The 22,618-nt window shown below is 48.1% G+C and overlaps 1 protein-coding gene across 1 annotated transcript in view; it reads left to right on the top strand.

Moving 5' to 3' along the window:
- The window catches only part of Kiaa2012 (KIAA2012 ortholog), a 79,591-nt gene that overhangs the window by 21,527 nt on the left and 35,446 nt on the right, over positions 1–22,618 (top strand). Inside the window, exons 7-8 of the mRNA XM_055616799.1 lie at positions 6,466–6,545; positions 19,916–20,053. Of these exons, the coding sequence (XP_055472774.1) occupies positions 6,466–6,545; positions 19,916–20,053 (218 nt within the window). The remainder of the gene's footprint in view (positions 1–6,465; positions 6,546–19,915; positions 20,054–22,618) is intronic.

The raw sequence follows: 22,618 nt of genomic DNA, 5'->3' as shown, positions 1-22,618 counted from the left end.
CACACACACACACACACACACACACACACACACACACACCTGTGGCTACCACGCACATGTCAAGCATCAGCTGATCAGCATGCTCTCCCTCATCAAAGATTCTCCGCTCACAGTTTCAGCACCATGAGTCCTGCAGGGCTTCACCTTTAAAACCTTGAGTAAAATCTCCTCAATGGCTACTGAATCCTCTACCAGCCTTCTCCCCGCAGGTACCCACACACTCTCAAAGCTATCCAGCTCATCGCAAGGCTTAAATCCAGGTATCCATTGACTTAGTATTTTCCCCACTTTAGAGCAAAGAAAGTAGGTTGGTTGGTTTGTTTGTTTTCAAAGTTTTTCACACTCTTAGTTAAAATTCTTTATTGTTTTTCAGTCTGTGACTCTGTCCATTCTACTACCCATTATAAAGAGGAAGGGGCCGATACCCCTGAAGGGTCAGCTTTTCTTTAAACAGCCACCCCATCTTCTCAGCATCATCCAACTCGTGAACATAGTATGTCATACCTAGACCTCCAGAAATACAAAGCCACCCAAATATTCCAGTAAATAGGAAACTCCCATGACAATAAGGTGGCTGTTGCCTCCTACACTGGGGCACAGTTCAGCTTGCACAACTACAGACCAGGAAGCTGTCTGGAAAACCCTCTGTGGCTTGTGTCTTATGTGGAGGACTGAGCACAATTCAGCCTCCTCCAAAATTCCTTCTCTGTTTCATTCTCTCACAGAGAGAGATGTAGGCCTTCCTCCCCCCCACAGGCATGGTTGCCGGCTTCAGACCAGGGTGAGGGGATGATTACACAGAGGCCCCTCTTCTCCTAAAAATAGCCTTTGATGGAGAGGAAAATGTGTGTGGTCTTCCGTGTTGTTCATCTGGGGGGAGGCAGCCATGAATCCTGAGTGAGGAACCTGCTGTATTAACAGGATGCAGCAGACTGAAGCTGGGCTGCAGCTGAGTGGGGGGGACTGCTTTTCCTGGGGATTGCAAAAGTAGGAGAAAAGACACAACCATGTCCTCATGGCGGCAGAAGCTCTAAGCAGGAAGCCAAGCGGGGTCTGGCCTAAGTTACCTCTTTGTCAGGCTGCTCAGTGGGGAGTTTCTGCATCAGTGTGTTCAACATTTATGTAGAAGTGAGCCAGAAGTGAGCGGCTCTTAAATAGGAGCCCTGCTGATGAAGCTGATGTAGATAATTAAAGTGATGGAGATGGTGGGGTGATAATAATAATGGCTGTAACGATGCTAACAGCTACTGTTACAGATTTGTGATGTTCTGGGTCCTCTCTCTCATCACTTTATTTCTCATGAAGTACCTCTTCTGGTTCTCAGAGCAGGAGAGCTTTGCTTGGTCCCTTGGCCTGCTCACTAACCATAAGAACAAGTTCTTACCTTTTCTGGGGCCTAACACCTCCCTTTTTTTTTTTTTTTTTTTTTTTTGAGGAGCTAGATAACACTACCCTGAGACTAGGTGACACTTCCTGAACTGATTGCAAAGAAAAATTTAAAACATCTGTTGTTAGAGTCAATTATAGAATTGTTATACATTTTTGTTTTTTGAGAACTTTGTTTTGGGGGGGTGTTGTTTATTTTTTGAGACAGGGTTTCTCTGTGTAGCCTTGGCTGTCCTGGAACTCACTCTGTAGACCAGGCTGGCTTCGAACTCACAGAGATCCCCCTGCCTCTGCTTCCTGAGTGCTGAGACTAAAGGCATGCACCACCACCACCCAGCTTGAGAACTTTGTTTTGTTGAAATTTTTTAGATTAAATAGATGGGAGCCTAAAAATAGTAAATAAATGATGAGGCTTTGTGGGTAGTTTACGCACTGGAAAGAAAGTAAGTTTAAACTCTTTGAAAGTGTCTTTAAAAGTCAGGGACACATTGAACAACAATAAAAAATAGAAGCATAATAAAACAACTCAGGGACACACCAAACAACAATTTTCTAAGGCATAATATTACAAAAAGAAAAAAGAGAATCAGGAGCAGGAGACAGGCATCACTAACGTGGTAGAATGCTCACCTACCACTAAATAGAGTGCCCATGGGTCTGAGGAAACCCTCAGCATGTGTCCTTCCCAGACATGGCATCCGCTGTTGTAGCAACAGGGATGGACATAGGGAAGGGACGGGACCCCACAAAGAGGAGGGCTTAACATTATACATTTTAAGGCTCACACAAATTTTAAGAGAAGGGGATTTCTCTTAAAATAAAGTTTCAAATGTTGGGTTTTTGTTTTTGTTTTTGTCACAAAACTAAAGGTTTTAACTTTCATTAGCCAGTAATCCGTAAATATCACTTTCTGTTCCATTGCCCTTTGGGAATGTGTGGGACTGAGGTGGAGAGGTTGCTTGAGGGTATGCTGCCCTCTTAGCCTCTGTCTTTCCTGCTTCTTTCACCCACTGAGCCATGGTCTAAAGACATCACCACTGTTTATTTCCCTATAATTCTTCTCTTGAAAATTAACGTAAGCGCCGACATTGGAACATGTTCAACAAAAAGAGTAAGTAAGGTTATTTTACAAGACACAAAGAAATTGCTCATCCATTCATTCAGCCAATACCGAGTGACCATCTGCTAGCGACAGATACCATGCCAGGCACAACAATAGAGAGAGAGGCCAAGCCGTGCCTTAAAGGTGACTACAATAGTAGATGAGTGAGCTGACGGCTGAGCACAAATCATGAAGCATGGAGGTTGATGCTTTTGGAAGGAAAGAGAAAAGCCCATAGCAGAATTTCTATGGATACTAGTCAAACGGAGAGAAAGGACTCTGGAGGGGAAAGAGACCTCAGGAGTGTACAAAGCAGGAGAAATATGACCAGCTTGTGATTCCTGGATGGCAGGATACATGTAAGGGAGGGGAAGGCAAGGTGAGAAATGGGCCATCCAGGGCCACAAAGACAGTACTCAGCACATGCTTAGGAATCCTAAGACAAGTCTCCACTGGAGGGTTTCTTAAGTCATTGATAGTTATTGCCACACAATTGAAATTTAAATTCCATAGTGCAGCTTGGTTTCCATTTTAGGCTTTGGTAAAGAGCCATGAAGCCGTTGGACTTCTCCATAAAAACAAAAATTATGAACTTTCGAAAGAAGTTGTATATTCCCCCAAACCAAAAGCTAGACCCTAGAGACTGAGCTAGGTCTAACAAATGTAAGTAAATAAAAGGACTGATATCCCAAATTGGAAGAAAAACAGGGCTCTCACATTTGCAAGGCACATCCATATTTAAATTCTGACTGACTCATATTTTCTAGACAGGCATCTCAGCGGGACCTCCCAAGGGTATGGCTCTGGCCTGGAGGCCTTCTTAGGTCCCTAGCAATTGTTTAATGTGCCTATCTCTCCCTCCTTCTCAGCCAGAAAGATTTAAAAGGAAAATGGGTAGCATAAACAAAGCCTTACATCTTATCCTAAAAATCTGATAATGGCTTCCCCAACAGGCCCTCTTGGGTCTTGGTCTCCTGCACTCAGCAAACAGACTTGAAATTTATTATACCACTCCATAGGTCATAAGCATCTTGAGTCACATCATATAAAATATTTTTAGATATTTTTGAGGAAAGGTCAGCTGCACTTCAGTCTCCTTCCTTTTATAGCTGCTTTTGCCCTGGGAAGATTTTTTTTTTTTTTTTTTTAATAATCTGGAATTTGCATTTGCATTTTCCATTTATGACCAAAACACAAAAACCTTGAAGGTACCAGGGCTGATGGGGGGGGAGGGTCGTTCTCTTGCTGGTTTCCGCTGAGGCCAGCGAGGCTCGGCACAAAGCCGTGGAAGGCCAGGGCACTCCGAGGTGTGTGTGGCAGTAGCTCTATCTATCCCTGCCGGACGGAGACACTGCAGGTTAGGAAGGAAATTCTCTTGACAGCAGCCGGGCGATCAAAGCGTATGCTCTTGAGAAATGGTGTGCGGAGGAAGGCCCTGAACAGATTTCAAGAGGCTCCTGCCGGCACCTCCAACAGCGTCCGCCCTGGTAACCATTTGGCCACTTTGGAGCCTGCCGGGCCAGTGTTTACCAAGCCCTGACAGGCGAGGAGAAGGGGCCAGGAGGCCCACCTGTCCCCGCTTGGCCAGTGAGGCTTCTATTCTGCCACCAGATGGGTCCCGTCAGACCTTCCCCCACTCCTGGAAATGAGCACTCCCAAACAGCAGGAGTAAATATAATTGTATTTCATTTTTATTTAAAACAGCAATTGGGGAATTAAACAGTGTCAACACAGACTTAGATAGAAAGAAATTTAAAGGGAGCCGGGTTCCACGCTCCACCTTCCGAGGTCTGAGTGTTTGGGGAAGGACGGTTTGAAGGAGGCAGGAGGGGCCCGAGGATAAACCCCTCCAGGCAGGGTCACCCCTGGATAGCCTGGTTATCTGGGGAGGAGCGCTATCTCCCCCACAAAGAGCTGGTGGTGAGATCAATGGGAGCGTTGGGAAATGTGCTCTGTCTGGCTGATGGGCAGCCAGGGAGCGTGTTTTCTGTTCATCTCTCTCCTGGCCGGACGTGTTCATCACATGGGAGCCACGTGCGGTTTCAGGCAGCCCGGAAGTAGAGCTGAAGTCACGTGGGGTCTGGTTTGGTTGAGCACAGGAGAAAGCCCCCTCCCTCCCCCCCCCCCGGGGGAGACAGTGGCCTGGGTCGCTCCAGGAGGGGGGCTTACCACCCCACTGCTTTATCTGCCAGGAATGCGGTCGAGGTCTCGGCTCCTCCTTGACAGCGTGGACCTCCGTAAATCACCAAGGTCTTGACCCAAGAGATGAGAAGCCCTAAGTGATTTTTCAGTCTCCTATCTAAAGACGTGTTTACATTTCTTGAACTCTGGCTGACTGGCTCCCTCTCCTGCTGTTGCAAGACCTTCCCTTATGCATTAGGATTTATACGTTTCATTTCTGAAAGGCCCAGGGCTCTTCCGAAGCCACTGTGAAGTGAACCTCAGCGCAGCACAATTCTGCCGGGTGGCTCTGTCCAGAGCCTGGATCCCGGCCAGGCAGCTGTGATGCGGCAAGCACAGGCTAACGGGAGGCCGCTCAGGACATCTGGGCTCTGGGCTCCGGTCAAGCTATTTTAAAATAAAGTGTAGGCTTGAGGCCACGGAAACCCATTCTCTCTGAGCCTCAGTTTCCCTGACCCGATTCAAATTTAGAATGTGTTTTAAGTTTATGCACAAGCCATTCCCAAACAAATCCAGAAAGGAGAAAAAAAAAAAAAAAAAGCTGAGAAACCACAGAGAAAATTGAGCTTAGAAAAAGACAGATACTGTCTTGGAATCAAGTCGGTGAGGAAACAGCATGACGTATGGCCACAGGCTCCAAAGGATCTACCAGCGAGTGTGGAGATGAGGGAGAAGTAAGTGTCAGGGAAGAGACTAGAATCTACACCCATAGAGTCGTGTGCTCAGCCAAATGTGACCCCCAAAGAAACATTTCTTTACAAACATTCCATCGCCCTGTCTTCCAGCATCTTGGAGTCTGGGCCACACACCCAGCTCTTCCACGGAACTTTCCCAGCTGGAGCTGGTAGGGTGGCACACGCCTATAATTCCAGCACTTGGGAGCTAGGAGGAGGATCAGGAATCCAAGGTCACCCTTGGCTGTAGAGTTCTCGAGGCCAGCCAGAGCTACATGAGACCCTGTCCCCACACACCAGGAGAGGGATGGGGGTAGCAGCAGATCACTGCTTATCAGGACGGCTTGCTGCTCTTACAGAGAGGACCCAAGTTCAGTTCCCAGCACCAGCACCAGCTGCTCCACAGCTGTCTGTACCTGCAGCTCCGGAAGGCTCTGGCCTAATCTTCCGGCCTCCGAGGGGACACGCATCCACAGGCACAGCCACTCGTGATGACACAGGCACGCACACATGTAGCGTTTAAATCAAGTAAATTGTAAAAATGCCAAGTGTGCCTTTTTGCGGCCTGGCCTGTAGTAACCGGTGCCAAGAACAGGGACACAAATCACAGGCTAACTCCACGGTGGCTCACGTGAAAGTGCTGTCATGTCCCACATCACACTGTCCTGTTGGCCTCCACATTTGGGGGGGCAGGGGAAATCTCTGATCTCCCTGGAAACTTTCAGAAGCGTTTTCCCATCTCAGCAAAGTGTGATCATACAGAATTTATATTCAACAGCATCATCAGCGGGGGGTTTTTTTCCCCCTTCCCCATCGATATTTCCTTTTTAATTTCAGCTGTATCTGAATTCCAATAGCACAAAGGATCTACAGATCTTTGTTCTTTTAAATACCAATCAAAAAAATTTAAAAACCTAAATGTGAATATAAAGCTTACCCGCACTCAACAAGGTGTTTCGATGTGCCCACAGAGACCGCGGGTGATACCCGGTAATGCCATAGGCGTGCACTTCACATCTTTAGTGCACATGAGGTAAGCATGTGCGGATATGGTTCGTAAGAAAGTTCAAGAGATCTAGACGTGCGGCCTTGACCCCCTTTCTCTCTGACTTTTCACCGTAGCAAACCCTGGATCCAGAACCAGGCCTCATGGGAATCTTTCTGAAGCCTCCTCACCGCTGACTCAAGCAGCAGGGCATCAGGTACAATAGTGACTGTGAATGGGAATGACACTGGGAGTCAAGACTTGTCTGGGGTTCCTGTCCCAACATGCTATCTGACCCTAAGTGAGACTCTTCATCGCTTTGGGGCCTCATTTATCTCATCAGTAAAATGAGTGAGTAAACTGTGACGTCACCAGGTTCCCTTAGGCTCAAGCTTGGAACTTGGATTCTGTTGTGTGTGTGGAGAAGCAAAGCAGATTCCCCCAGACTTCTGCAAAGTCAGAAAGGGAGTGAGACTGCAAACAGCAACAGCGAGCAGGAAGCTCACATTTTCCTTCCACATCGGGGGAGGAAATAGCGGCCAAGCGCGTTGTTGCTGGTTGTTTTAAAATCATCAAGGATAGGAGCTGTGGAGATGGTTGCATCGACAAAGCACCTGCCACAGAGGCAGGCATGAGGGTCTGAGTCCAGGTCCCCAGACCCCACATGAAAGGCCAGCAGCAGAGGGGCAGAGCGGCATCTGTAATGGGAGCACTTCGGGAGGTGACCAGGAGACACTGGGCAACCAGCCTAGCCAGTCAGTGAGAGAGCCCGCTTCAACAAATAACATAGAGAACAGTAAAGGCAGATGTCAGCCTCTGGCCTCCATCACACACACCCGAGAACACATATGCCACAACACACACACACACACACACACACACACACACACACACACCACAGCTAGGATAACTATGAGGAAGGAAGGTGCTGATTTGGATGGCTTGGGAATATCTAATGTGTGCAGACTTACCTGTCAGTGACCTCCATCGGACCCTCTGACGGTGGGTGACGTCTCTTCAGTCTCTCAGGAGGAGCTAGTGGGGCATTGCTGGAGCTAACTCCAGGGATTTGAGGCAGGTGCTGCTTGGGAACACTTAGGCCCCTCCCCTACTCTGATGGCTTCGAGGGCAGGATCTCCATTCCTCTCTTATCTCTGACTTCCTGCCTCGGCTGCTGGTCTTTCCCCTCTTCCCCAGCACTTGTCAACAGAGCAGAAATGAGTCTCTCTGCACGTGTGTTTGAACTCAGCTCCCACGTTAGAACACCGGGCCTGACTCAGGCCTCCATCGAAGCCAGGCACACCCAGGCCACCTCTCTGCTACGGAGGTGGCACAGAAACAACATATACATATATATATATATGCACATATATTCTATACATACATATCATGTATATATTCTTTGTGTGTTCTTTGCCTCCATTGAAGACACTTTCATGAGGCATCTGAAGACTTTAAATAATAACGATAGCAATAATAATTAGAGAGCTGTGACTACGAAAATACAATATAGACTTTGGGTCTTAAGCTCCAACCCTTGGCTCATCAGCAAGGCCTTGGTAAGTTCTCCAACCCTGAGGATACCTTTCGAAACGGAGGAGGGGTTCCCTCCTGAGCTGCTTGGCCTGTTGGCGTCACCATAGCCTTCCTTCCTTTAAAAGGAGCCCAGGGAGGAGAAGCCATACAAGGAAAAGTCTAGGGAGCCTCAGCAGTCCCCAAGCCAAGAAAAAATGGGTTGGACCATGCAAAGGGGCATCCTCTGGCCTCTCTCGCCCCTCCTCCACCACCACCCCCTTACTTCTTGAGGCTAACCAGCCCTTTATTAGGTTAATCACTGCCTCGGATTTTAACTACTTCCTCAACCTACTCCACATAAATGACTAATTTCATGTTTACTATAAAGCATCTGGAAAGGATTTAGAAACAAATTTCTACCCAGCAGACTTCAGCTACCCACCTTGAGGGGCCAGTGGCCCAAGCCATGGCCTCCCTGCCTCTGCTAGGGCCTCTTGCTCTGAAGCACAAAACTGGCTTGCAGCAGCAGCAGCAATTAAGCCCTCCCCTCTTTTCTATCGATCCCTGGCGGACTCACCTCCTCCCCCCATCCTTCAGGGTCTGGCCTCATTCTAAATTCACTCATACAAAACACGTCCGTGCTGTTTTTGTCTCTAAGTCACAGTGCTAGCCGAGAATCCCAAACCTTTTGGATGTAGCCAGCCTTTGAGAAGCCACAGGCCTGCGACTGGGAAGGCTGAGGGAGAGGAAGGCTGGCTGTGTGGTCCAAGTCCGCAAGAGTGCCCGGGTGCCCGGGGTCCGGAGGCTCCCCCTGCCGGCAGTATCCAAAACCTCCGCTCTGAGGCCTCAGCGGCTGCCTGGCTAGGGCCAGAGCACAAAAGGCTGAGGGGCCCCCAGCCTCCCGGTACCGTTTGCAGGAAAAAGCCCCAGGCACCCCTTCCTCCCGTAGCCGGAGGTTCCGGGCCTCAGTGCCAAGGGCGTCAATGGAGCGCAGCAGCTGCCACCAGCAACTTCCTTGGAGTTAGACGAGGGGGTTAAGTCAGAGAAATAGGGGGAAGAAAACTACAAGGAGATGAAAAGAGCAATGAAAAAAGGAGAAAGGAGACAAGCAGACGTGCTTCAACTCCAAGCGCCCATTTCCCCTTTCAAATGATCGGCCTCCCCACTGTGAGCAGAATCAAGTATTTATGAAGGCTTTTTTTGCATATTAATAGCTGCATAGGGATGGAGCCCAGCCAGCTCTTAAGTCCTAAAGGTATGGTGCCCCGTTTTTAATATAGGTCTCTCCAGCTCCTCACAGAATGTGGTTTTCTCCTTCAGATTTATTTCCCCGTCTGCCTTGTGGCTCCTCCTGGGGCCCCACAAGTGATTAAGAGAAATTAGTTCCTGGGCTGCCTTCAGAGACCTGGGACTACTCTTCCCTCTGCGGGTTGCTGACATCAATTGCCAAGTCTTCCTCAGGGCCTCTGTGGAGAGGCTCGAGGTTGGGTGAGGTGACCAGCACCTAAAAAGAATGTTAAAATTGTAAATGAAAGTCCCAGAAGGAGACGTTAATACGTCTGTGCAGTGAAAGGAGAAAGCAAAACTAATAAAAAGAAACAAAATGCAAGAATTTCATTAACTTTGATGGTACTGGTACTGTCTAGCCTCAGTGAAGCCTGCACTTCATTTTTAAAAGGAAAACAAATTGAGAGTTAGAAACATAAGCAATAGACAGAAACAATTCATATAAAATAATGTAGTAGGCAAGAATGTAAACCATAATTTAGTAGTAGTCCTTGCCTTATCATGGGCAGGGGGCCCTGGGTGTGATCTGAAGCAGTCTCCCCACACACGAAGGCACATGGATGACTAGGGTTGGGGGTGTGGTTCGGTTGGTTTAGGGCTGGCTTAGAGTGCAGACATCCCTGCTTTTCATCCCTGGGACGTGGGGACGCACACCTTCAATGCCAGAGCTTGGAAGGTGAGGCGGGAGCTCAGAAAGTCAGGAGGATCCGCTGCCGGGATTTTCCTGGGACCTGTGCTTTAACACTGGGCCATACTAAGGCTGGAGCGGATTCCTGCTGCGGAGGAGCTGGCCTGGGCATTGCAGAATGCCGAACAGCCAGCGGCGCCCCTGGCTTCCACTGTTGTCACAATCAAAATGTTTCTACACATTGCTGAATGTTCCCTGGGGAGCAAACTGAACCCAACCTTCTCCCTCTCTCATTCTCTCTCTCTCTCTCTCTCTCTCTGTCTCCTTTCTTTTTTAGTTGTTATTAGTGTTTGTTTGTTTGTTTGTGTTTTTTTTTTTTTTTGAGAAAAAGCCTATGTACCAAAGAAAGACCATCCTCCTGCGTCACTGAAACTATGGGCATTTGCCATCACATCCAGTTTGATTGACTATTTTGAAAGTGCAAATCAAAACCTTAAGTCGATCACGACTGCGTCGACGGTTGTTGCTTTTTTGTGTGTTTTGTTCGTAAACGTCCACAAAGGAAAGACAGTGCCCAGCTGGGGAGCTCGAAACTAGGGTGTTCTGGGTTCAAACGTGACTGTTTTCCTGGGACTTGTTGCTTTTGTTGTCTTCCCCTTTTCTTCTTTATTCTCTCTCTGAAGAAAGGAAAGAGAGTTTGTCGATTTTCACCTGGCCGTGGGGTATATACTCTTGTAATCTCAGTGGCTGAAACAGGGCCACTTACCTCAGCAACACCAGACTGAGCACCCTGTCTGGGGAAAAAAAAAAATCAAATAAGTACATAAGTTTAATTGTTTTTTTTTTTGTTTTTTTTTTTTTTTTTTTTTTGACAGGGCCTCACAATGCACACGGGCTGGCCTCCAGCTCACAAAGATCTGCCTGCCTTTGCCTCCAAAGTGTTGGCATCAGAGGCCTGAACTCCCATGCCCCGCTAAATAAATAATTTCTAAAGTGTACATTGTATCCAAGAGTAGATAGGGAGTCACAACGTACATACAGCAAGAGTTCGTGCACAGCAAGCTAAGGAGCATTTCCTGACACTGTTCCTTTAACAGATTTAACATTAATCAGACTTATGCTGGGCTGCTGAATGAGAGCCTCAGGACTCACCTTTCAAGGACCTCAACTCGTTCTCAGTCTTCTATCCTTCCAAGACTCAGAGAGTCGAGGAATCTGTCTCTTATTCTCAGTTATTGAATCTCAGCTATGAACCTCTCCTGCCCACTCAGCTCTGTAATTGGGACAGTGGGATCTCCGAGCTCTCATTTGCAGAGCGGTGAGGCCAGAGAGGTTTCCAGCAGGGTATCAAAGAACAAACTCAAACCTTAACTAGATTTCCCAAGAATCACTGCATCCCTTTATTTAAAATAAGGCATCCTGGCTTGGTGCCACACTCTGTTAATCCCAGCACTCCGGGAGCAGAGGCAGGCGGATCTCTGGGAGCGCAAGCTGGGCCTGGTCTACACAGTGTGTTTTGGGACCGCCAGGGCTACACAGAAAAACCCTGTCTCAAAATAAATAAAGTAGATCAAGCTTCACCTGACTTCCCTTTAGTCGATTTCCTTCCTTTGTTCAAACCAGCTTGGGTTTAGAAAAGGCAAGGACTCCTTCAGACATGCCGGTTCTTGGGTGTTTTGGTCTGGGGTTTTATTGTTATTGCTTTGGAGATATCAGAAGTGTGGCAGTGCCCTAAAAGTCCTATTAACTGAAATGATGTCCTTTTTTCTGCCACCGCAGAGCCATTTCTATTTCCACCTATCCTAGCTAGTTTAGGTTTCATGAGTTTACAGTAGCATAAATTTGCATTTGATCTCTGTGTCTTAAGTTTATCACTTTTGGATTTCAAAGGGTAACGCTGTCTCATTCAGACTATGATAGGATTTGGGTCAAATAAGGCTCTATGGACCTCCTCTGTTTCAGGTGTGATGCTTGAAGTTCCTATCAGCCTTCCTCTTTCTGGACGATAAGCCTGCGCATGCACTATAGACACACTTTCTTTTGTACAAAAGTTTGAAAGTAACCTTTTTATCGGGTCCTGCTGAGCCAGGCTGTACCTTGCCTTCTGGTTAACATTTCAGCTAAGCTTTTAAACCTAATTTGTCTTGGTATTCTTCTGTTTAACATAATTCCTGGCACATGAAAGCCACTGGAAGACAAAATACTTCATTGGCATGAAAAATGTTGTGTCCCAGAAAACTCACAGTCCATGGAAGTGCATACCTCATAGGAAAAGCCCACAGTCCTTGGAGGAGGATTCACAGGCCATCTTGTTTTATCTCCATGATAACAATAGAAGTTGAGCAGACAGTCTCCCACACCTCCTGCAGCCTTCAGAGCTCCCAAAAGTCCAGGGCCATTCTGACTTGGTTTTTCTGTTCTAGAAAAGCTCTGGGTCAGCGGTGGCGCATGCCTTTAATCCCAGCACTCAGAGAGGCAACACTCAGGCCAGCCTGGTTTACACAGTGAGTCCAGGACAGCCAAGGCTACACAGAGAAGCCCTGTCTCGAGAGTGGGGATGGAGGGTAAAGAAAGAAAAGCCGGGGTCCTGTGCATATGTGGGGTTGACACCTGGCATCCTTAGAGAGCCTTGTGAAGACATGAGTTCTAGCACTGATGCCAACAATTAACTTTCTGTATTTCCTATTAAAAAAGGAAGGAGGGACTGGAGAGATGGCTCAGGGGCTAAGAGCACTGGCTGCTCTTCCAGAGGTCTTGAATTCAATTCCCAGCACCCACATGGTAGTTCACAACCATCTATAATGGGATCTGGCGCCCTCTTCTGGCCTGCAGGCAGAACACTGTACACATAATAAATAAATAAATCCTTAAAAGAAAAAAAAGGAGGGAACCGCTCTATGCCCCCTTTGCTGCAAGTTCTCTCTCGCCCTGCCAGCTCCACCTCCTCCTCTCTCGTTTCTTATAAATATCTCTTTGGTTGTGGAACTTGATTCAAAGGATTTCTGAAGGCCTAAGCAAACTTCCTTTCTGGCCCAAGTCTACCCAAATCTGTCCACTCCCAAACTCCCTAGACAATTTTCTAGAGAAGGATTACTATTATTATTATTATTATTATTATTATTATTATTATTATTATTATTACAAAACCAAGTTTTATGTGTTGGATTTACATGGCTATCATTGTTCCAATAATTCTGTATTTACTGATCTCTTCGTTACTGGTGACATGTAATGCCTTCTTGAGGCCCCGTTCTCTCAAAACTATGTAAAATAAAGGAAATAATACATCGAACCTCCAAGCTCCTGCCCACAAATCCGAACAATTGTCTCCCCATTATCTCAAGGCAGTCTTTCTGAATAGCAAGTAATAGCAGCCAATGGTTTGAGGGTTCTTGGGAAAGATTTAGGATTATCTACCTCGATCTTTATAATAGCTCCATTGTGGGTACAGTTATGGTCTCCACTCTATACACAAGGAAATGGATGTCAGGACCACCAGGGCCCTGTTCACACGTGACCTGCCCCTCCAAAGAGGCCTGGCAGAAGACTGGAGAGCCCATTAAGCCTGTATTGAGAGCCCATCTTCTTGCTTCCTGGCTCTGCAGTTTGAGGCAGGTTACTTACCCTGAGATTCTGTTTCCCTCTGTGTGAAAGAGAGCATTTCCCCTCTGGGGGCCCTGCAAGAATTACATGAAACAGAGTATGGCAAGGAATTTGCACAACGCGAGGCACAGGAGGGCTCTCTGTGGAATGTAACTGCTGCCATCTTGCACCCCTGCTGTCTACCATGAAAGCTGTTAGCACTGGAGCTTATTTGGGGAGGAAGAAAGCAGGGAGTTTGGGGACTAGGAACACAATGGTCTCCCCACCCCTGAGCAAATGCTGCTATGGAAAACTTAGAGGCTAGAGGGGAAAGGGGCCAAATGGAGGAGAGGAGGCAGGAGACAAAATAGAACTTTTTGCTTTGTTTTGTTTTCTTCTTCCAACCCTCTTCTGTCCCAGCATTCTTGGGGCTAGTTCAAATTCATAGTCTTTCTAAATTATGGGGTAGATAAGCTTTTATGGCCCAATCTGGGAATCAAAGCACCACGGGTAACTTTATTTCTCTAGTGACTGATTTAAAATGACCCTTTCGTAGTGGAATCAAGTTGAGGGCCCCTGTCTGCTGATTGTCTGGCTGAAGAGGCCACACCAGCAAAACAGAGTCTGGGGTAGAAGGCTGGAGTTAGAAGGAACTGGAGAGGGACTTTCTCTCTCTGTCCCCTCCCCCACTCTTCCACCTCCTGTCCAAGGCAGACCTCACTCAAATGTAGGAGAGGGTCTCACCTAAGCCCCCCCATGGAAAACACTGGGCTCCACCTCCCTAGGAGCAGAGCAGATTTCTCTTCTGGCTCAAAAGTTTTCTCCTCCAGCTCCTTCTAAGCCAGATAAACAATGATTGTGTTGTGTCAACAAAGCACTTAATTAAGATGAGGACAATATCAATTAGAATTCCTGGATAAGATTTACTTCCAGATAATAGAATCCCTGGGGCTAAAGTGCCCCGCCTTTCATTGCTGAAAATCTCCTGAGAATAAGCAACTTTCCTGTAGGTGGAAAAACTGAGGCCCAGAAAGCTCAGTGACTAAGCAAAAAATCACCAAATTAGCCCCAACAAAGGTTAAGGACTAGAATTGCGGGGCTGCTCTTCCTTGGACACGGGCTTGGTACCTAGTGGGCTAATTTGACAAACACTGAGGAGAATGCCAACAATTTTTATAGACCTGAGATATGAAAAGGTAGATTCAGGGCTTGGGGTACAGCTCAGCTAGTAGTGTCCTTGCTTGCCTAGTGTGCTTGAAATCTTGGACGTAATCCTTACCACCTCAGGAGCCGGCATGGTGCCGCACGTGTGTAACCCCAGCTCGGGAAGCAGAGGTAAGAGGCTCACAAGGTCAAGTTCATCCTCAGCTATGAAGGGAATTCAAAGACAGCCCAAGACATATGAGACCCCCACCTCAAAAAATGGAAGGGGAGAAGAAAGTTCTAGGGATGAAAATTCTTAACAGAAGGAGAACCAGAACCCCTTTGATGCCAACAGTCTCCACTGTGCCCACCGCTCCTAAAAAGTCCCACTCTGCAGACATTGCCATGTGCACACGTCCACACAAACATAAAGAGTAGAACTTGGGGTGGCAGAGATGATGGGGGAGGGGAGGGAAGATGCTGAACCCTGCAGACGCTTTGCTCCCTGGGAGGCCTTCTGCGCTCTCCTCTCCCAGGCAGCGGAGCCCTGAACAGAGAAGGTATGAGACGGCCCAAAGGTGACTGGGCAGAGGTAGTTGGCAATGTCTGCAGTGACCACAGCCCTCACCAAGCGGATCTTTTGGAGAAGCCAAATCACGAGGAGGCAGCAAAGTTCAAAGTGCAAGCCAGCCCCACCCCTGTTCCCCATTCTACTGCATTCTAGTGCCATAGGCTGCCAAAGGAAGAAGCAACTAGGCCCTAGGTGGCAAAACTCGGGGGACTGGTGAGGCCCCCTTTTAGCCAGAGGTTCCCATTTTCAGGATTTGGTTGTGGGGAGGGGGCTTCGAATCCTGCATACCTAGGGCCCGGCTTTCTCAGGTCTCCCTTCCCACCAGGATTCAAAGCTCCCAAGGATAGAAGAGTTAAGACCATGGAGGGGGTCTGGCGATCAGGGCTTTCCCTTTTGTTTGCTCACAGGAGGGGACAAATGCCCCCCTCCCGTGTGTTCGGACAACAGAAAGGACTCCACAGGGATTTCAACAAAGGCACCTCGGCCCCCACCCCTTCCAGAGACAATGGTGGGGTGTGTTCCCGGTACCATTCGAATCTTGGCTACCCAGGCTCTCCCTCCCCCCCTCCTGTTTCCTTCCCCAAAACTCGGCTTGCCCACAAGTTCCCAGAGACTTGGCAGCCGGCTCTCAGGCAGAGTGGAGCTGTGAGCTGCGTGGGAGGCCAGGCAGTTAGCCGGCCAGAGTGTTGCAGCCTACTTAATGAGGGACCGGAGCTCCCGCTGGAGCCATTAAGCGGCAGCAACAAAGGTGGGGAACCCCAATTAGAAAGGAGTGGGAGACATCAGGAGGAGGCCCCGAGGGACAGATCCTTGTCTCGGGTGGCTACTGTGGGACTCATGGGTGGAGTTGTAGCTGTTTGGGTTCAGGGTCTCATTTTAAAGTGCGAGATCCCAAGGTCTGTTTGTAGAGCAACTTGTGACGCTTTGAGAGACCTCAAGGGAGGAGGGGAGATAGCCAGACTCCCTGGGTCTAGAGTTCGGATACTACAATCCACGGGTACTCAAAGGAAATGATAAGCTGTTTACTTAACTCTAATGGATGTCTCCTTTCAGTTTTGCTCGTGTAGTTCCTATGGGTGTTTGTATGCAGCCAATGGCTCCCTTCTGTTGATAGCTCAGCTGGACCACATTATGTTTACAGCAAGATAATAATCCTGGGTTTTCCACAGCTCCCTCTGTCAGAGAGCAAGATTAGCTCTTGAATTCATTAACAGTCATCTCATTTTAAATGTCAGGTAACTGTTTAAATGCCAAGCACTTGCGCAATGCCTTCTGTGCAATTCAAATCGGCGCTACCAGATTAACTCGTTCATCTTTACTGTTTCGTTTGCTAAGGAGAAAGACTTCCAGGTGTTTTTTAGCAGAATCTAAAATAGTGAAATATTTACAGTAGAGCATAGGGAAGAGAGCTGGATAAGTTCTGACTTTCTCTGAAATATGTCACCTCTCCATCCGTTTTAAATCATCTCCACCAAAGTGTGAGCATGAGAAGCAAAAACAGCTTTGGGCCTCTGATTCCTTCCAGCCCCCACCCCCACTCACCCCTTCCCCTTCCCCTTCCTTCCAGCTAACTCTGGGTTTTCTTCTCCTTCCTGCATTTTTAGAGACCCTGACCCTGGGTTACTCTCTGTGCTGCTGTCTTTGCTCTCAACATTACCCCACAGCCGAAAGGGTCAGTTTTGATTGCTTTATCCTGCAAACACAAAGGGACACTCAGAGGGTCAGGATGGAGCCCAGAAGGCTGGAACAGAGTGGGTCTGGGAATCAAGAACTCTACGTTCCTTTTCAAAGAGCCCCTGCCTGAGCTGGACCTCCAAAATAATCCGACCAAGGAACTACAGGCTGTACTGACTGCTAAAGACAGATCTGGTCCAGGCTGGCTCCTTACCACCCAGTGTACTGTCACCTCCTCTGAGAGATCCTCCGTGACTGCCCCAAGGCATATCACCATCTGTCCCCCACTAGTTGCCAGCCTATCCCTATTATAATGTCTTCATAGATGAGTCACCGTCAATTGGAAATGGCATCACAGACAGTTGTGAGCTGCCATGTGGGTGCTGGGAACTGAACCCACATCTTTTGGAAGAGCAGACAGTGCTCTTAACCACCGAGCCATCTCTCCAGCCCTCCCCCCCCCCAGCTCTCTTATACTACCATCCATTTGCAGACCCTTGGACATCATCACCACCATCAGCATCATAAACAGTACTTCTGAAAGCATTCCAGCGTGCTCCAACTGTTGGCTCCTAACTGACAGAGAGATGAGCCGAATGGTCACCAGGAAGTGATTCATGAAGGATTATGAGGCTGGACAGCTTGAATTCTGTCAGATGCTAGCTGCAACCAAAAGCTTTCATTGGAGTGAGGAGAGGGGGAAGAGAAGTCTCTGCCTGAAAAACTAAGCAGATATATGGCTGAAATGACAAAAAAAAAATAGACATTGATTTTTACAGGAAAACCTTTATCTTTAGGCTTGTTTCAAAACCAAGGAAATGGATGTGGCTGCTCGCTGGAAGGACAGCCCCTTGTGAGGAACCACCCACTGTTAGTTCCTCGTGGAAGCATGATAGAAGTGTCAGGGGATGGATGGCTATGGCTGCCCAGACAGACAGACATCTGGGAGTTAGTCCCCTAGAAAATATGGAGCTGATCAAATTCCCACCCAGGGTGATCTCACAGCACATTGATGCGTGTGACCCCAGGAAATTGGCACCTCCCAAATAAATAACTTTTCTCTTTGCAAATGAGGGACCAGTACCACATGGAGGTCAAGGCACCCTTCCTGGGAAGGGCGCTTCTTGTCCCCTCCCTATCTGAAGCCAGGTGAGCTATCTTCATAGCTGCCTCTGCTAGTCTTCATCCAGCCATCCCTCACTCTTCGACTCAGTAGGCCGCACACAGCTCAGCTGTGAATGCATTCCCAGTCTCTGAGCCAGGCACTGCTGGGACAGGGGAACAGGACAGCCTTGGCTCCTGCCCCGAAGGAGCTCACTGTCAGCTAGTGTGGAAGAAACTGCACAGCCTCCACCATTATTGCAGGCCATGGCTGGGAGGCCACAGGGGGATGCAGACAAAACAGACCTGAGGATCAAGAGGAGAGGGGCAGGGAGAGGAGTTTGAGCCAGAACAGCTGAGTTGAGCCAGCCAGCCCAAAGCTCAGTAAGAACAAGAAAGGGTGAGCTTATTAAGCATAAGTCTCAGAGGCTGAAATATTCTAGGTTAGATTGTGCAGAGAATAGAAGCATCCAGAACTAGGTGTTAGGGTTTATTTTCATATCAGAGTTTTATTATGGGGAAGGGGGAGAAGGAAATCGGAAGAGAGTTAGGGCCTGAGTGAGCCATGAGGGCAGAGAGACAGAGGGACAGAGATGAGGGAGGGGGCGCCCCGGCAGAGAAGCAAAAGCAGAGAGAGCAAGAGAGCGATAAAGTAGCGGGTTGGTCCTTTTATGCCTCCTGCTCAGCTGAACCGCATCTGCCAGGTGCATCTGCCACACACCTGGCAGGCGACACATCATGACGTCATAGGTTACTAGGCAACCTAAAAGCAGGCTGCCTACACTGTAACACTAGGCCTAGGTTAGCAGACAGAGGCGGTAAGCCTTCTAGACAACAGTGGAACCAGGCAAGGAAAAGTTCATATGACACCCCAGGACCCCCCTCCATTCCCCTGCTGAAAATTGTGCCTCCCCATTCATCCTCAGTTGCTGCTCAACCCCTTTCTGCTGCTTTTTCTGCTGGTCAAGGATGAATCCCATCCAGGCATGGCTTCCGTCTTGGTTCTCTGTGCCCTTTTTCAGCAGGGCTCAGTGTGTTCTTCATGAGTGCACCCACATGGCCCTCATGGCGCTCCATTTCTGTCTACTCCACTGTGCAGGGAAAAGACACAATAAATGTTCTTTGACTGACCGACTGGAAGAAGCCAAAAAGACCAGCGTCAGGCAAGAAGGGCCTCGGAGACATTTTAAGATGGTCAGCCTTCCTTCATTCCGAGGCACCGGCCTTTGGGGGTTGCGCATCTTAGATCACCCAGTTTGCCGTGGGAGGCTTGGGCTGGAAGGCAACTTCAGCTCAAACCTGCGGTGCTCTGAAATGTGACACCATTTGCTCATTTTGATGACCACAGAGAGTGTGCGGCCCAAGAGATCACAGAGCCCCTGGGGCCTCCCAGACTCCCGTCTTGGCCCATTCTTCCTTCCCTCTCCGCCACATTTGTTCAAATCACTCTTCCCAACACATCAAACGCATCTCCGCTTACAGATAAGCCCAACTCTTGCTGTAATCGCACATACTGCAGGGCAGACTTGGTGACCATTCATGGACCTTATGGGGAATATTTTTTTAAATCACATATTTAAAAGGAGTCTAGATATGGAGGCGCTGGCCTATGACCCCCAACACTTTTGGAGGACAAGGCAAAAGAATCACAAGTTTGTTTGAGGCCTGCATGGGCTACACAGTGAGAAACTGTCACCAAAATGAAAGGCGGAAAAAAAAAAGTCTTCTTTGGCAGTGATCTTAACTCTTCCAAATGCCATCTAAGTGGCTTTGGGCAAGTTGGTTTCCTGATCTGTGATGTGGGGGGCAGCCAGACCTGCCTGCCAGGGTTGCTGTGAGTAGTAAATGAAATAATTATCACCCCGGGAAGGTCCCTTTCCCACTTCTCTGGATACCATCAGCTAGTCTGATTGTTCTTTACATGTGTGTGCCCTTGTGTCTTCAGCGGTAAAAACAGATGTTGCTGTTAGTGTGGCCGTGATGAAACAAAATGCTTTTCATAAATATTGGGGTGGGAGGGTTGGACCAGCTCCTGTTGCCCTGTGTATCGCTCCTATGAAAGCTGGTCTTTCTGCTTCTCTCACAGGGAGCCCCACGGTCCTTGGAGGCAGCAGCTCAGAGGACGAGAGAGCCTCAAAGTTGTATAAATAAAGGGCTGATATGTTCAAAAGAAAAAGAATTTTACACACGCAAGCTGCACATCGACATGACGCCGTTCCTGAAGGTGATCTCACACTGAGAAGACAGGGGTTTATAGGCACATACACAGCATCGCTGGTTAATGCACTTCTGCGTGCTACAAAAACAGCTCAGAAGCCCCTCTGCGCTCTAACTTTATCCGAAAGGACAGAAAACAGGCAGGTTGTAGCAGATGAAGAAAGAACAAATTAGGACAGTAATCCCAGCCAGCCATCAGGGACAAACCAGCTGGGTGTCTGGTTTAGGTAGGGGACAGTGGAACAGAGATAAAAAGGATAACTTTGAACTGCCTCCTAAAACAGGTAAATAGGACTCATTTCATCTCGACAGTAGCTAGCATAATTGTTGCTGTTTGCCCCTATAATTTGGTAGAGTAGTGTTCCTTAAAAACACTGATTTTTTTAGTTAATTATTTTCAAAGTTGGCTGTGAATTCCCGGCCGGACACAGGCTCCTGCTTTCTGTTCTCTAACAGCTCACTGATCTCCCTCACTCAGCTTCACTTCTGGTTAAGGGCACTGAGCACTCCTGAGGTGAGGCTGTCATGGCTCCGCCTTTGCTGTGCTTCCTTCTGCTCCACAGAGGCACAGCCCTGGCCCGCCATGCTCCACCGCTGACGGCCCTTTCCCAGCCCCTTCTTTGCCCTCTTCAGAGTATGCTGAACTGAAAAATGGCCACAGAGTCAGAGAAACTGACTAGGGACAGAACCAAGATAGGCATGGAAGGACTTCCAGTTCCTCATACTACCCTAGCAGACACCATCCCAGGCCCTCGATAAGACATGACAAGGGAAGACAGACACCAGGGAAGGACAAACACTTGAGAAACCATGACGACATGCTATGTAGTTTTGTGAGGACCAGCAGGAACCTTGGAGGTCATAAGGACCACTGTCCTAACCTCAGCTAATCCGGAATTCGCAGGCCGTACCTCTGTGAGCTTCCCTGGGCCAGTTCTACAAAGTGGGACTTTGACCAAATCATGCAGGTAGAGCTGCTCACATGCTTGCTATCTTAGCAGCTAGGAAGTGGAAGCAAGGAGATCAGGAATTCAGCATCAGTTTCAGATACTTAGGGAATTTGATGCCACCCTTGGCCACATGAGACCCCATTTCCAAACAAACAAACAAACAAACAAACAAACAAAAACACCCATAAGTTTACCCAAAATCTATTTATCCTAGGCTCTTGAGGTGGAAGCAAAATGGCTACTGGCTAGGAAGATCTCCTAGAGGCCTTCCAGAACCGAAAGACTCAGCCTGGGCCACGTGTTCTAATAAAGGCACTGGTCCAGCCTGGACCCACAGAGAGTGACAATGGGGAAAAGAAATGTGTCTCAGAGGGTCCTTAAATTACCAGACAGGAAGATGATTTCTGGACTGCAGAACAAGAGATGTTTGCTATAAGACTCACAAAGAGATTATGTTAGCGAAATGATCCCTTGGTTTTATTTTATTTCAAGACAGGTTTTGTGTTGTTTTTTTTAAAAGATTTATTTTGTCTATATCAGTGCTCTATCTGCATGTACACCCACATGCCAGAAGAGGGCACTAGATCTCACTATGGATGGTTGTGAGCCACCATGTGGTGGCTGGGGATTGAACTCAGGACCTCTGGAAGAGCAGCCAGTGCTCTTAGCCTCTGAGCCATCTCTCCAGCCCAAAACAGTGTTCTTTCCCTGGCTGTCCTGGAACTCGCTCTGTAAACCAGACTAGCCTCCAATCCAGAGAGCCGCCTGCTTCAGAGTGCTGGGATTAAAAGTGTGTGCCCACCACACCCAGCTTGAAATGATCCCTTTTATTCTTAGCAACAGTTTTGGTTTTGCCTTAGAGCTTAAAGCATGATGGCTGGGACCGTCTGAAACAGTGATTGCATCATCATTGCTGTTTACCCATTCACTTAGTTAATACTTTGAGAAGCTTGGCGCCTTACTGAGTATCTGGGGTATGTCCATGAACAAAGCAGACTGAGCCGGGGATGTAGCTCAGCTGGACAGTGCTTGCCTTGCATGCACAAGGTTCTAGGTTCCACTCCAGCACAAGGAGAAACAAAAAGCAGAAAGACCAAGACCCCTGCCCTATTCCAGGATAATGGAGGAGGGGGGAATTAGGATAACAAATAAGCAAAGACGTAACATGTCTAAGGTGACCACTGCCAAGGAAACAAAATGAAATGAGAATATGTGTGTGGAGCAACTGAGAAGCACAGAATCCAAAGTGGGGGCTTTCGAAAGCCTAAGTGCGGAAGGCACCCACGCTTCGCACTGACCTGAAAGGTCCTACACGCGCTCTCCAGGAGGTAGGAAGAGTAGGAAATAAGCTTCAACTCCGTAGCTGCTGCAGACTATCAGCTCAAGGTGACTGAACGCCAGGCCAAGGGCCAACCCTGCCTGGAGTTAGAGCAGCCCTCCCGTGTTCTGAAGGCCCAGGTTCTGTTCCGTGTTCACTGGGTGATCCCACTACCCAGTGAAAACAAGAAGTAAAAAGGAAAAAAAAGGACATGGCTGCTCCTAAGTATGCTGGAGGAGAATGTTTAGTTTACCGTAGAGGTGGGAAAGCATAGCCAGAGGCACACACATGTGGGAGGGTCAGA

The sequence above is a fragment of the Psammomys obesus genome, unplaced genomic scaffold (genome assembly GCF_907164565.1).
Source record: "Psammomys obesus unplaced genomic scaffold, mPsaObe1.curated_primary_1811, whole genome shotgun sequence".
NCBI classification, from domain to species: Eukaryota; Metazoa; Chordata; class Mammalia; order Rodentia; family Muridae; genus Psammomys; species Psammomys obesus.
This window is presented reverse-complemented; position numbering and strand designations above follow the sequence as displayed.